The 13825-nt window shown below is 49.6% G+C and overlaps 2 protein-coding genes across 2 annotated transcripts in view; one reads left to right on the top strand and one right to left on the bottom strand.

Annotated features, from left to right (window-relative positions):
- The window catches only part of SIMC1 (SUMO-interacting motifs containing 1), a gene marked incomplete at its 5' end in the record, with an annotated part of 5818 nt that extends 1353 nt beyond the window's left edge, over positions 1–4465 (top strand). Inside the window, 8 exons of the mRNA XM_010141643.1 lie at positions 10–65; positions 653–722; positions 1160–1305; positions 1709–1888; positions 2372–2500; positions 3436–3592; positions 3674–3758; positions 4245–4465. Coding sequence (XP_010139945.1) covers positions 10–65; positions 653–722; positions 1160–1305; positions 1709–1888; positions 2372–2500; positions 3436–3592; positions 3674–3758; positions 4245–4465 — 1044 coding nt within the window. The remainder of the gene's footprint in view (positions 1–9; positions 66–652; positions 723–1159; positions 1306–1708; positions 1889–2371; positions 2501–3435; positions 3593–3673; positions 3759–4244) is intronic.
- A 3495-nt stretch (positions 4466–7960) lies between these two features.
- On the bottom strand, positions 7961–13820 carry KIAA1191 (KIAA1191 ortholog; the record flags this gene model as incomplete). The annotated part of the gene is made up of 6 exons (XM_010141642.1): positions 7961–8204; positions 8478–8614; positions 8919–9022; positions 10299–10423; positions 12094–12220; positions 13779–13820. Coding segments are annotated over 6 exons (744 nt in total), but the record flags the coding sequence as incomplete, so codon positions are not given.
- Between the last annotated feature and the right edge of the window lie 5 nt (positions 13821–13825).

Here is a 13825-nt window from a genome sequence, read left to right as displayed (position 1 = left end):
CTGCTGAAGCCCCACCAAGGGGAGATGCTGAAGGATACCTACATGCTGCTCATGAAGATCCAAATGTACGTGATCCCTTTGCCACAGTGCCCCAGGGCTGGCTAGGTGCTCCCCAGGGCCTGCCCAGCGTAAAGGTTATTCTCTGTGGTTCTCACCCACAAAACAAGAAGGGATTTCCCCTGTAACCAAGGATGATCCTCCTGTTATCAGCAAGCAACACCCTGGGCTGTCTGAGGGTGGGTCTGGGACAGCCTGTGATACCAGGGAGCCCTCTAGGACAGAGGAGTGTGTCTACCTAGCCCCTGGAGTGCAGGTCTCATTCTCCACAGCTGTGAAGTGGCAGAAACACCTTCCCCAGGCTGCAGCAGGAGCCATGGGCTGGAGGTAGCTGAAGTGTTTCCTCCACTGCCCTCGAGGTTCCCACAGCACATTGTTTTGTGAGACCACAGGGCCCAGGAGTCCTGGGACTCTCCATAGAGTACAGCCCTACAGCCCCAGTCAGGTGCTTCCAAAAAATGAATGTGGTTGGGGAGGAGAAAGGGAGAGGGTGAAGCTGGAGAGGAGAAAGTGGGGCAGGGAAGGGTCAGGGGGTGCCATGCTCCGGGCAGAGGGTCAGGCAGTTCAGCACAAATGGACAGTGCTCTTCTCGCAGGCTTCATCCAGCCAACGCTGCCACAGTGGGATGGGACTGGACGCTGCTGAGATACATCATGGAGGACCAGGTACTTGCCACTGTGTGCGTCACATGGGGCAGGGATCATCCAGTACGTGGTGCCTGAAGGTCACCACTGCGACAGGTCTTCAAGTGCCCATTCTGCAGCAGAGCACGGCCCAGTCCAACATGCAGTTTTACTGGAGCTGCTGAGGGCGGCAAGTGCCAGCTGTGCATCCACGTTTACCCCTGTGCTCCCTAACCTGCGGTGCAGCTGTAGCCAGGTTGTCTTATCTGAAGAAAGCACAGCAACAGAGAGCCTCTGTGGGTCACAGCCCAAGTGCAATGGTGGAAGAGGTCCAGCCACACCCCTAGAGCACAGCCTGAGCAAGGCAGCCCCACCCAGAGCTACTCCTCAGTCATGTACATCGGCCCATTCCCAAGACAGCCAAATTCTCCAGTGCCCCATGCCTGTGCCAGGCTCATACTGTCTTGTTCTGTCCACAGGAGAAGCCTCCGGGCCGACTCCTCTTCCTGCAGTATGTGGTGCAGACCCTGGAGGACGATTTCCAGCAGAACCTGACGTTGCGCCTGCTGCACAAATCGATTGCCAAGAAAGTGCTTTCATGTGATATGTGCTTCAACAATGTCAGGTAAGGGACCCCTCCTGCCCTAGTCAGAGAGATGCTAAGAGGCAAGGGCTCAGGGAACACTTGTTGAGACTCTGGGTCAGACTTTCCAGAAAACAAGCCTGGAAGACAGAGGGAAGTGTAGGACCCCAGTATAAGTGACAAGAGCAGGTTTACAAAAGCCACAACCTAGAAGACTTTTCCCATGAGTGAGATCAGATTTGCATTGCTCAGGACAGGATTGAAAAGGCAGATCTGTTGACAAGTGTATAAACCTGCTGCTCAACAGAGCTACTCCCTGACTTGTCCAGGAGGGTGGGATGTATTCTTTGTCCCCAGGGTCTTTCCTCAAGCTCCAACTGTATCTAGACATTCGGGCACAGCAAGACCAGGTCCATCCCCACTAAAGCTCCTGTTTCTGTCCCAGGGAGGTGGTTGAATGGTTGGTCGAAGCAGTTACAGGAATCGGGTTCTCTCAGTCCCAGGAGCAGTCGCAAGAAGCCACATCCTCTTCTACAGAAGGAAGGGCCGAACCCAGCTCATCTGCACAATGGCTGGCCAGCACTGACCACACAGAGGGGGCTCCACCAGCTTGCTTCGCCCAGAAGTAAGCTCCAGAAGTCCTGACTCCCTCATGGCATTAGCACAGGACCCAAGTCAGGAAGAAGCTACTACAGTCTCCCCCTGCCAGGTCAGGGAAGCCAGGCTATACCTGTAACCAGTTTTGCTGGTTCTCCTTTGGGGTAGATAGAGGCTTTGTGAGCAAAGCCTTCCTCACCTGATAGGAAACTGGCTCACTATGTGTCCTCCTCTTGCACATAGCATGAGCTCTTGGCCCTCAGCTCAGGCTGCCCTGTGCTGTTCCACCAACACTCAGAACAGCTGCTGTGACCTCCCAAGGGACCACCTGGAGATTAGCTCTGCTAAGAGCATCAGATTCAGAAGCCACCAAGAGACACCAGATCTAGCCTGCTAAATTTCCCTCTGTCCCTCACTGCAAGGCTCGAGGCTGAACTAGGTGCCACCCCCACTGTTTTGCTTTGCAAGCCAAGGGGTACATCTCCCAGTGTTGACTGTCTCTCTAACCCAGGGTGATGCTCCTGCTCCAGCGGATGTTGTCCATCGCAGTGGAAGTGGACAAATCTCCCAACTGCAGCTCCTGTAAGATTGCAGATGTGATATTCCCATTTATACTCAGTATTCCCCTGAGGAGCCAAAGGTGAGACGAACACGTGCAAGGCAGCATCTGCCAGTGTGAGCAACAGTCTTACTCCCAACCTACAGCCAAGGCTGGATGCATAAAATGCCATATGGCATAGAAAGAGTAGCTTATTTACAACCCAGCCAGCAAGACCATGGCCATAGCTCCCAAGAAAGTAAAACATCTCCAGCTGAATGCATCTCCCCAGCTGGTGAATTGCTGAGAACAGTTGATTCTCCCTCTTGACCTTAGAACTGTAAAGAGGGTCTGAAAAGCAGCACTCTGCATCAGCACCGCCAAGTAGTGGCAAACACATCACTGATTTCCAGGGACAACTGAGAAGCTCATCAGAAATGATGCAGTTCCCACAGCATTGCCTTGACATGCTTTTGTTTGCTTCGGTAAGAAATGCAATATCTGAAACTACAGCACAGGGGTTTGACTGGCTGTAGAGTAGACATGAAGCCACCAGACCCACAGACACTTCAAACCCCAGCTTGCCAGCCCCAGAAAACCCTTTCAGACCCTTTTAACACAAGTGAGTGCACACTGGGTCTAATTGAGCCAAACTACCTCTAACCAAGCTCTCGCTCCTCCCAGGACAGATCTCCTAGATCTGGCTGGTGCTGACCCCTCTTCACACTAGCCTGGCTGTGCTTCCTGTGTGTCAGCAGGACAGGTAACTCCCGCACAGGCTGCTGGCCTCGCAGACTCTGCTGACCTCGAGTTGCCATCAATCAGACCCAAGAACGTAAACACATCCATGGTCAAGCTGCATAACGAAGGTCTACCACATCTGGTGGTTTTCCCTCCACTGCACTGCTGGGCAGCCCCTCCAGTCGCCCCACACCTGCACCAGGTCACCACCAGTGGGACAGCAGGAACATGCTAGGGTAGTTGTCCCTGGTCAGGCTGTGCTGTTTCTCCCAAAGTAAATCTCTCTTGTCTTCCAGGGAAGCTTTCTTGAACACCATAGAGAGCCAGCTCCTGCGCTGCAAACTGCTAGAGCTGTTGTTCCAGCATAGTTGTGACTTGCCCACGACCTTGCCCTTGTCTCTAGCCAAGATCCTGTACTTCCTGAGCCACTCCTCCCTGCTGCTGCCATGCCAGGTACCCAGCCCAATCTCTCCTTTGCCTGTTTTCCTCCTGAGAAAACCTCTTCTAATAACCAAATACTGTCTCCTGTCATAGGATGAAACAGCAGCATGGAAAAGATGGGACGAGATGCTGCAGTACTTGAGTTTGCTGCTGCTGAGTTACCAAAATGTAATACTGGGTAAGCAGCCTCCTCTGTCCTTCGTAAACACCATCTTGCCAAGAGGCTGCAGTAGGACAGCCAAAGTACCCCTCCTCCTCTCTTCTCATCACTCTTGAGCCCACAGCCCCTGAGTCTTAGAAAGATAACGTGCCTCCATCCATGCAGCCAGAGCAAAGACCCGACATCACATCAAGCAGAGCGCCCAAGCTCCTTTGCCAGGTTTAGCCCTTAAGACAAAGTCTACTTCCTAAAGAATTAATCCCAGCACTGGGAAGCACAGGAGAGGGGCAGGGCTTTGTACCCACTGTTGTCCAGGTTGCACACACTGGAAAAATAGGGGGTTTGGAGGAAAAGCAGCAGCATCAAGGATAACCATGAGAGATCCGCAGTTCCCAACTGCTGCTCCCCACAGCGCAGCACGGCCTGTGGCACACTGTGGTCTGTCCCCCGAACAGGTCAGGCAGCCTGCTGTGCTTTGCCTCTCAGCAGAATTTCCTCTTGCAGGGCACTTGCGGAGCTCACTCAATGACCGGATGGACTTGATCATTCAGAAAGCCAAGCCCAAGCTCCAGGACAGCGATGACATCAGCCACATGGACATTCAGCTGAAGATAGAGGACTTCATCAGCCGAGTGCAGCAGGTCCTGGGGCAGCCTTTTCCCCTGCAGATCATGGAGAAATTGTGCATGCTTCGGGAGTTGCTCCTCATCGTTACTGCTACCTGACAGACAACCACTGCAGCAGGGGCACAAAGAGCTTCATGTTTCTTCTATAAAACCCCACCAAAACCCATTTCATGCTGCATTCTCCAGTGTCATACCTCATATAAGTTTGTTGATACATTTCTTTGGAAAAATGTTTGGTTTACATGTCTCAATTTCCTTTCAAAGTTGTAAAACTGTAGGATGAGACAATGCACTTTATTCACTTTTAAAAAATAAATTATTTTTGTATTTCCTGAGACTCTTCCATCATGGTGACACAGCCTTGCCCAGAGGAAGTGCAGAGCTCTGTCAGCTGTACCTTGGGATAGCAATAGGCTAACACAGCTGTCATGTCTGACAGTAGCTTGCACAGCCAGCAAAATGCCAAAATACCTGCTCAGAATTTAGGAAAGTGGGATAATATTTAAGAAAAAAGTAGCACAGGCTGCAGTGAGGGACCTCACAGTGCAGAGATCCCCAAGCCATGCTGGTCAGTCTGCAGGAAAGGAACTTTCTGTTCCAAATCAAACACATCTAACATGACTTTGCCCAAGGTGATTAGCACGTCAAGAGGGAGGACTGGATAGCAGCATCAGCTGGAAAGGCTGCGCCTCTTCCAGAAGGCACTGAAGCATCTGCAGTGCAGACAAGCATGTTACAATGAGGATTCACTCAAACAGCCTGCCTCAATCCAATCACATCTGAGGTCACAGAGCAATCTGACATTTCTGTAGAAGGTCTCTGACAGTTCAGAAGCAACAGAGGCTGGAAGTGGCAGAAAGACTCCTGTAGCTGCCCACCACCCCTTTACCTGCCCCTGTGGCAGGTGACCTTTGGCAGGGTCCTAACGACGAGATCAGATCCCAGGGGCACTGAGCAGCAAAGTCACGGCCAGAACAGAGTAGTCCTGTTTAGTCTGCACACACTGAAGACCTGGTGATGGCTGCACAGAGAAGCCTCAAACAGAAGCCTGGCTCCAGTTAGCCCAGAACAGTTTGGAAAGGCCCGATCTGGGTCGACAGGTTTGCTGCTTGTTCTTTAGGAAGCCTCTTCCCAACTGCCAGAGGTAGAACAAGGCACTAATCCACACAACACTGCCCCTCTCATCCAGGGGTAAGCAAAGGAGTCCTGTTTTGGGAGCAGTAGCCAGAAGCATTCGCAACAGGAACTCCATGTGCCCCCTGCTCGTCCTGCATGGTGTACACATACAGGTGTGTTTCCCTGTTAGGCCCTTTTAAACTGGATTAGGCTTCTGTCATTAGACTAGACACTACATGCCAGCAAGAGGTCCATAGTTATGGATGTTATTGTCTGATATGTTGGTCGTATCCTCAGAAATGATGTTGAGGCAAAATAAGAAAGCAGAACAAGAATATCACACCAGGAGGCCACACTTTAACCCCAGACTTTCCAAACTAAACTATGAGATTAGCCCGTAACCAAGACCTGCAGCAGCAGCCTGTACCAGAGCGTGCTTCAGGATATCTTTCATCACTTTTGTCTCTGCTAACACTCCCGGAGCACAGGGAACACCAGTGTCCAGCTCAGACACCTCCAATCCAGGAGAACCACGTGCTCTATCAGCAGTACTTCAGCAGTTACAAGTGCGGCAAGAGCACCCAAACCAGAACTTCTCAGAGGAAGACAAAGCAGAGGCAGCCACACCACTGGGAGCTGGGCACCTGTAGGCAAGTATCAGCCTGGCTCCCACACCTATGCCCTCCTCCCCAGTGCAGGTACAAACACAGCACACAAGCTTTAAGAGAACCACAAACAAACAGGAACAGGAAAAATCCACATTTGAATAACCTAAGAAAACAAAGATTTCATGTTTAGTTTCATCTGATCAAGCCCTCAGACAGGACTGAGCAGCTTTAAAGCTAGTCTCCACATCAAAAGGGAGTTTCAAAGCAAACATTTCACCCTGCATTCATGTTGCCAGACCCTTGACCCCATTTCCTCCACTTTGCCAGCACTAACACACACCAAGAACCTCCATTCAAGACAGGTTTATTTTCTTCTAACAAACAAAATCATACACACTAGCAACATGAATATGGACAACAAATAAATTAATGTCAGATGAGAGACTGATTGCCAAGGTGCAAACAAGTGGTGACAGTGGAAAACGCTTGGTTGGGTGGGAGACTTTCAACACAACACACCACTGGTAGGGCTGCTGAAGCTCGAGGTGAAGCGGAGTCACAAAACATGCTTCTTCAGGGGGAAGCAGCTAGCCAATGAGCCAACCCTGCCTCACCCTCCGGGAGGAATGTTTGGCTTAAGGCAGCAGAAACTCCAGAACTCAATGGTTACCAGCTGTTCAGTAACCTCTGTACAAGCAACATAGCAGCTCTTGGTACCAGATGTGAGGCGGCTGCTGCCACTTCACCACTACAGAAAGCTGCTGAGAGCTCTGCAACACCATCAGGAGATTGAGAGAGGAGACCTGTTTGCCACGAGACAGGTGAAGATTACAGAGCAATGCTCCCTAGAACACTTAAGACTTCTTTCCACTTCTCATGAAAGCAAGCGCTGGCTGTTCCCAGTAACTGCTTCTGACTAGGCCAAAAATTACACACAGCTGTAACACCCCAGGGAGGAATGTTTAGCCTTGCCTGCCCTCAGTCCTCTCCTAGCCCTGCAAAATCATTTAATGCTGATGAGACAAACAAAAAACCCTACTGGAGAAGTGCCCCTGGTGTCTACATGATTCATACAAGATGCTAGAAAAAAACCAAACCAAGCAGCACCCAGAGTACCAGAACATCTGGAAGTCTGTTGTCTGGGAGAAGGCAGGACAGTTGTTCTGCAGAAAGAAGAGAGGAGGATTAACTTGGTTTAAGCCACCCCAGCTCTGGAAATTTCCACCTTTCTGGAGGAACATGCAGAGGTGGAGAAGCAAATCCTCCTCATTAGTGCCAAGCCCCATTAGATTCTGCTCCCTGCCTTTCTAATAAGAGCATCTTAGAATGTCATTGCTCCACTTTTCCTTTTGAAAAGTCCCGAGAACAAAGGAGCATTCAGTGTTGAACTGTAAGGTCACATGGGACAGTAAGGGAGCACCACATTCAAAGCTGACCCACCACATTCCCACAGCAACTTCCTTCTGGCAGTTAATGGTCCAGTTTTTAGTCCTAACTTGTTTTCATCAGTTTCTGCTGGTGTTCTGTGTATGCCAGGCAGAGCCATGGTCCTCCTGAGGGCACTTCAGCACTGAGCAGGACAGGACAATCAGACTGCAGACAGACAAGCCAGCCTGCTCACACATCAGATAAAACCCTGTTCCACAAAGGATGGTTCAAGGTCCTGCTGCAGTGCAGTGTGCCCAGAAGCACATCCAGTGCAGCCTAGCAGACCAAACCAGGGCAGTACAGCAGACTGGATGGCTCGCCTCGGTTCAGTGCCTTGGTTCCAAGACTGCTATCAGGAGGACAGTCACAACTATTTCCTTTTGAGATGAAGAGCTGGGAGGGAGACTTTCCTACTTTACTGCAGCACAGTGGGACACAGACACCCTGCACCCACTGAGGACACCAGGAGCATTCTTCCTAGAACCCGGTGGGCGTGAGCACATTCAAATCCCGAGGTTTGATATTATGGGAACGTGGAGATTGTTTCCTCCCTTCTGTGACTGGAATGTCCATTTTGGGTGGCTTGAAGGTGACTGGATCCTCTGGCATCCTAGTAGCCTGAGCACGCATCAGCTCCATTGGGGTTGGCTTCTGGGCACCCTTATAGGATTGGATGGTAAATCCTCCTGATGAAAAAAAATATTCACAACAAGTAAGAGCTGCCCAACACTGCAGAACACCTATGCAAGACTCAGCAGCTTCCTGTGATCTAAAGCACATCAGCAGCTAGCACTTCCAGTTCTGGTTCCAGACAGCACAGAAAGTAAAAGCAGCCATTCACAAGGTGGTCCTGGAAAGTAACAAGGCAAGCAGGACAAGGCTCCAGACACAGCAAGCAAGTTTGTTGTATGACAGTTCTCCACTAGCTCTTGCAGGGGAGGAGATTTTAAAGGACATACCTGGATCACTGGTGTATTTCTGGACAGCTTTGGGTCCAAAAAAGCTCCATCTTTCAGATGGCAATTTGTCCCCACCAGCTTCCATAGCAAAGTCCGGGCCAGTGATAGAAGTAGAGGATCCCTGACTAAACCAGCCCCTGGGGAAAAAAAAAATGATTGAGATGTATCAAACACATGGCCACATTGTACCAGGAACTTTGTGTCATTATTAGGAGCAATCTACAAAAACCTTAATAGGTTTGTCACCACCCAGGATGACAGTGTGTATGCTCATGTCCCACACAGCATTCATCATTTGGATCCATCCAACACAAGCGCACAGCAGGCTCTGAATTTGACCCCACAGACAGGCCCTCACTGGATAACGTTGTTTGTGGCAATCCCCCACCTCAGCAGCCTGTAGGACACCAAAGGAGGCAGTGGTCTGCCCGGACAGAGTACCTGGTTTTATGCTTGGGAGAGGAGTGGGGAGTGCTGCTTGGAGTGGACTGAGCAGAAGGCTGCTTGTCATCTTTTGTCATCTCTCCACTCTGGCTTTTTAGCTTCTGTTAGGAGAGGCAAGAGAAACACAGAAGCAACAGAGCTTACATACAAGACATGAGGAATGAACAGCCGGTTTCACTATCAAAACTGGACAGCTGTTTAATGACAGGTGATAAAGGCTCTCAGTGTCACATCACCTAAAGCCAAACCCAGTACCACAGTACTTCCATACACCCCTTAAGCTTCTTCCCACATCAAAAATAAGCATTTTGCAAGTCTGGACACATCTTCCAGGCTAGAGGAAGTAACTAATACCTAGAGCTCACTCTGCAGCTCAGAGTCACTGCCCAACAGTAATGTGCTGCTTCCACACCAGCACCCACAGGGGACAGTGCAGAGGCAGCAGAGCATGGACATCAGCTCAGCTACCCAGTAACAGGTCTAAATGCCACAGAAACCATCTATCTCTGGGGCTTTCAGAGGGACAAAGCCTTCAGTCCCACAAGTTCTCTAAAGAAGGTGAGACCAGAACTTGTACAGAAGTACCTGGTCCAGGATTACTAGACCCTGAGAAGTAACCCACGTGCAGCAGGGTGGAAACACAGCTCTAGCACACCAAGAAGAGCTGCATCTGAAGAGCACACCTGGTCACCAAGCAAACAGGAACTGGGTGCATGTGAACCAGCATATTATGAGTGAGTATAAACAACTCTGCAGAAGTCACTTGAAGGGCAGTTACAGTTCAAACACCAGCTATGCAGGCACCTTCTCAGAAGGTTTCCTGGGGCCATCTAAGCCACACCAACGCAGTTCACCCTGTTACTGGAACTGTGACCTTGCAGGCGTACACTTGGAGCACTCACTACTGAACTACAACTGCAACATTACTGCAGCAACTGAGCTCATCAGGAACGCAGCAGTTCAAGACCTTTGTCTTTATCTCCAGAAAGAGATAAGCCAAATTCCATCTGGAATTGGCCTCCACATCAGAAGTGCACAACTTACAAGTTCTCTTGGGACAGCAGTTACACAACAGTCAACTGCAGGGCACCATTCAGAGGTCCAGCAAGACCTGATAGTGTGTACAGAAGCCCGCACTTGGAAAGACAACTGTGACAGCCTGACCTGACTGTGGAACATGACTGATTTCTGAAAAAAGTTTGTTTCCAGACTGTAAACACTAACATATTTTAAAGCAGGTAACTTTTTTTTTTTTACACAATGAGAGGAAGCAGTTTAAGGAGAGTCCTAACAACATCCTTCAAAAGTTATGTCACCAGGTAGAGGTGAGTTGGTACACAACCAACACAGAGAAAGCCAAAGAGAAACAAGCCTTACGTGGACTGCCTCAGCCATGCGGTGGTACTTGGTCTCCTCGGTAGTGAGGCCTTTGTGGGGAGTGTAGCCAGCATCTCTCAGCCCTGCCTGCTGCTCAAAGCGCTGAATGCTCTCCTGAGTCTGCTCTGGAACAGACAAGAGCACATATTCACACAGAAATGCCACTGCAAGCAGTTCTCAAAGGCAACTTCAGCAACTGAGTGTAAGACCCTTTTTTCATCATTCGTACCCACACATGGTGATGAGTTGACAGAAGCAGCAAGACAAAGTTAATGAGATATTCTGACCTGAAAACTATGACAAGCCATAAGACTAAGCCAGATGAACAGTGATTTATCCCAAATCACCAGAGGTATTACAACTTCAACACCTGTAATTAAACCCATCTCACCCAAGAAGCTGCATCGCTCTTAATTACAACTTATTAAATCTAGGAGACTCAAATAACCTGGACATTTTAAGTAGTACTCTAGATTCAAGGGAGGGGTTTTTTGGCCAACAAAAAAAAGGAAGTCTTCTGAAAGGCAGGCCTCACTAGCCAATCTGACAACCACAGCCTTGCAGAGTAGGTGGAAAACGCTCCCAGTGGTTCTAGATTAGGTAAAATAAGATATTTCAGCCAAATACAGAGCCAGCACCTAACACACTGATACCAGCCTCAGTTCTGAAGAATATAAAACACTTTTTTGCCCCCACTACCTGCATAAGATATTCACTCCCCAGTGGATCTACAAAAAAGTCAAAAGGAATTAGAGCACCAAAGGACTACTGGAGAAGCCCACTGTCTTCCTTAGACGAGACGACACTTCCCACATCAGTGTTAAAGTTACGTGCAGTGCACTAGCCCTGCAGATACAAGAAATCTAGAGGACCTTCATCTGTTTATTTCTGACTTGTGACTGAACACTTCTCCTGGGAGGTGCAGGGTGGGGCTCCTGACTTCTTACTGCTTAAAAACATTTTTAAGTCACATTTTAAACTAGGTTAGTATTCTAGCACTAGACTAAACCAGAAGATGCCTTCCAGAAGAAACTCCATATTCCTAGATGTTATTTTTCCGATGTGTCGGTTATTTTTGAACCAAGACTGATCTAAGTGCAAATATACAGCTATGCCAAGACATTGATCTGAAAATTTAGCTTCTGTGGAAGCACTGCTTAGAGGAAAAGATGAAGCTCAGATCCCAGCTGCTACAGGAAGAGGCAGCAGGGACAGATTGACACATGAATAATTCCTCTTGTTGCAAACTGGCACGTCTTCTCTGCAAACAGAACTGACCCAATTTGATTTTAAAGCATCATGATTTATGAGGTGTGTTTTATTTAAAGTGTTCCTGTTAGCAAGACAGCTGCTGCTGCTGTTAACCAGCAGAAGTGCCAGCCAGTGGCCCATTAGCACAGCCCGTCAGCTCTCCATGCCACTCGGTTAACTGTGGAGCTGTCCTCTCACTTGGAAATAACAAGTTAATAAGCAAACAGGGCAGCAGCCACCTCTGCACTCCAGCAACAAGGTGGCGTGGACTGCAGTGTCCTATCAGCAGGCGAATCACCTTGCACTCCCCCCTCACCCTCATCACCCACCCCAGTGCCTGGAAACAGAGGCAGTAAGCACAGCCTGTTCCCTGCTTCCTTCCAGAAGGATCTTCCAAAAACACCTCATACAGCTCAAGTCCAGAGTTACTCTGAACCCACAAGCTGCCCAGGAACTCCGGTAGCTCCCTTGAGGCATTACCAAGTCAGAGCACCCTGGTGTGCCCACATCCCATGAGCAGCACATTAGAGGTGAGAGTTCTTACTTGTAATGAGAGAGTTCATGATGACATGAGTGGCCTTGGCCTTCACCACAGGCACCTTGTTCACACTTTCGGTGGATGATGAAGGAGTTATGGCAGGTGCATTCATATTAGCATCCCCTTCCTCAACCTGTGGGGAAGAAGCAGGGTACATGTGAAGCTGAGAAGGTGTCTCACAGCACCGTGCCAGGACACATCTAACTACTGAAAGGAGACACAAGGCTCAGCTGCTCTGGCAGCCAGCCTTCACCCAGGGGAGAAACACACACCCTGTTCCCACCAGTCGCAGAATATTTCGAGCTTCAACCTCGTAATTCTTAGCAAAAAACATGCAACTTACACCCAACATTTGAAAACCTACCAGGCTCAGAGCCACCAAGTTGTTATTTAAGTACAAAAGGGTCAACAGGACAAAACCAGAACATATCTACTTCCGTTCTCACAACTGCAAACTGGGATTCAAGGTCCACCGGGCAGGAGCATCCACCCACAGACTGCTCAGAACACAAACAGTTTAAACACTGGCAGTCACACTGATTAGAGGCTGGTGTTCAGATGTTTTCCCCCTCATTCTTCATACAGGTTTCTGGCTCAATGTATCGAGTGCTCATAGCTCTACCGTTGAAATCCCAGCAACAAAGAAACAGACAATGAATGCTAGAAAACAAGAAATCCTGTGAATCACAGACTTCCTCCTCCTGACACAAGGAGTTGCTGTTCCCTGACTGGACAGTTTGCTTTTTGTGCCAAACCACAATTTTAGGTTTTCTTCCGCAAGAAATATTTTAAAACAAAATTATGTCAAAAGCAGAGATTAAGCTCAAAGGGATTCAGAGTTAATCACTTCCATTCAACATCATTTAACTTCAAACAGAAAACAGCCTCTGCATCTAGAAGAAGTGGTCCTGCACTGAAAGCATCCTCATAGTAATTTCATACAACAGCCTGGGTTGGAAGCGACCTTCAAAGATCTAGTGCAGCTCCTCTGCTGCAGGCAGGGACACCTGCCACTAGCCCAGGTTGCTCAAAGCCCCATTCAATCTGTCCTTGAACAATTCCAGGGATGGGGCTCCCACAAGCTCTCTGGGCAACCTGTCCCAGTGTCTCACCACCCCCATTGCAAAAATTTCCATCCCACCTAAATTTACCCCTTTGCTCTGGTTTAATTACACCTGGTTACAGCTTGCAGCTCACTTAGTCACAAACACCTCCCAGAAGTGAGGGGACAGCCAGAACAGACCAATCTCAACCATACTCCAGCGCTGCCCACAACAGGGCCAGGCAGCAAAGCCAGTCCTTGTCCCCAGCACAGCCCAGGGCTCCTGCAGCCCCGCAGGTCTCTGCTGCTGAGGGTGGGGGGACACTCACTGGGTCTCCAGGCAGAAGGGCTGCAGCAACACAAGCAATATGACAACAGGAAACAGCCTCAAGCTGTGCCAGAGGAGGCTTGGGCTGGATATTAAGAAAATATTCTTTCCAGCACGGGTTGTGAAGCTGGAGGTATTTAAGGGACACGCAGATGTGGGGCTGAGGGACACGGGTTAGCAGCGTCCTGGCAGTGCGGGGGGAACGGTCGGACTCGATGATCTTAAAGGTCTCTTCCACCCAAAACGCCTCTGCGATTCTGCGACACACCACAAGCAGGCCCGGGACAGGGCCGCCGCGGCGACCGACCGGCCGGCCCGTACCTTCGAGAGCTCCTGGTACTTGCGCTCGGGGATGACCGGCTGCTTCC

The sequence above is a fragment of the Buceros rhinoceros genome, unplaced genomic scaffold (assembly GCF_000710305.1).
Source record: "Buceros rhinoceros silvestris isolate BGI_N320 unplaced genomic scaffold, ASM71030v1 scaffold31298, whole genome shotgun sequence".
NCBI classification, from domain to species: Eukaryota; Metazoa; Chordata; class Aves; order Bucerotiformes; family Bucerotidae; genus Buceros; species Buceros rhinoceros.
Note: the sequence above shows the minus strand (reverse complement) of the source record. Positions and strands in the feature narration are given on the sequence as shown.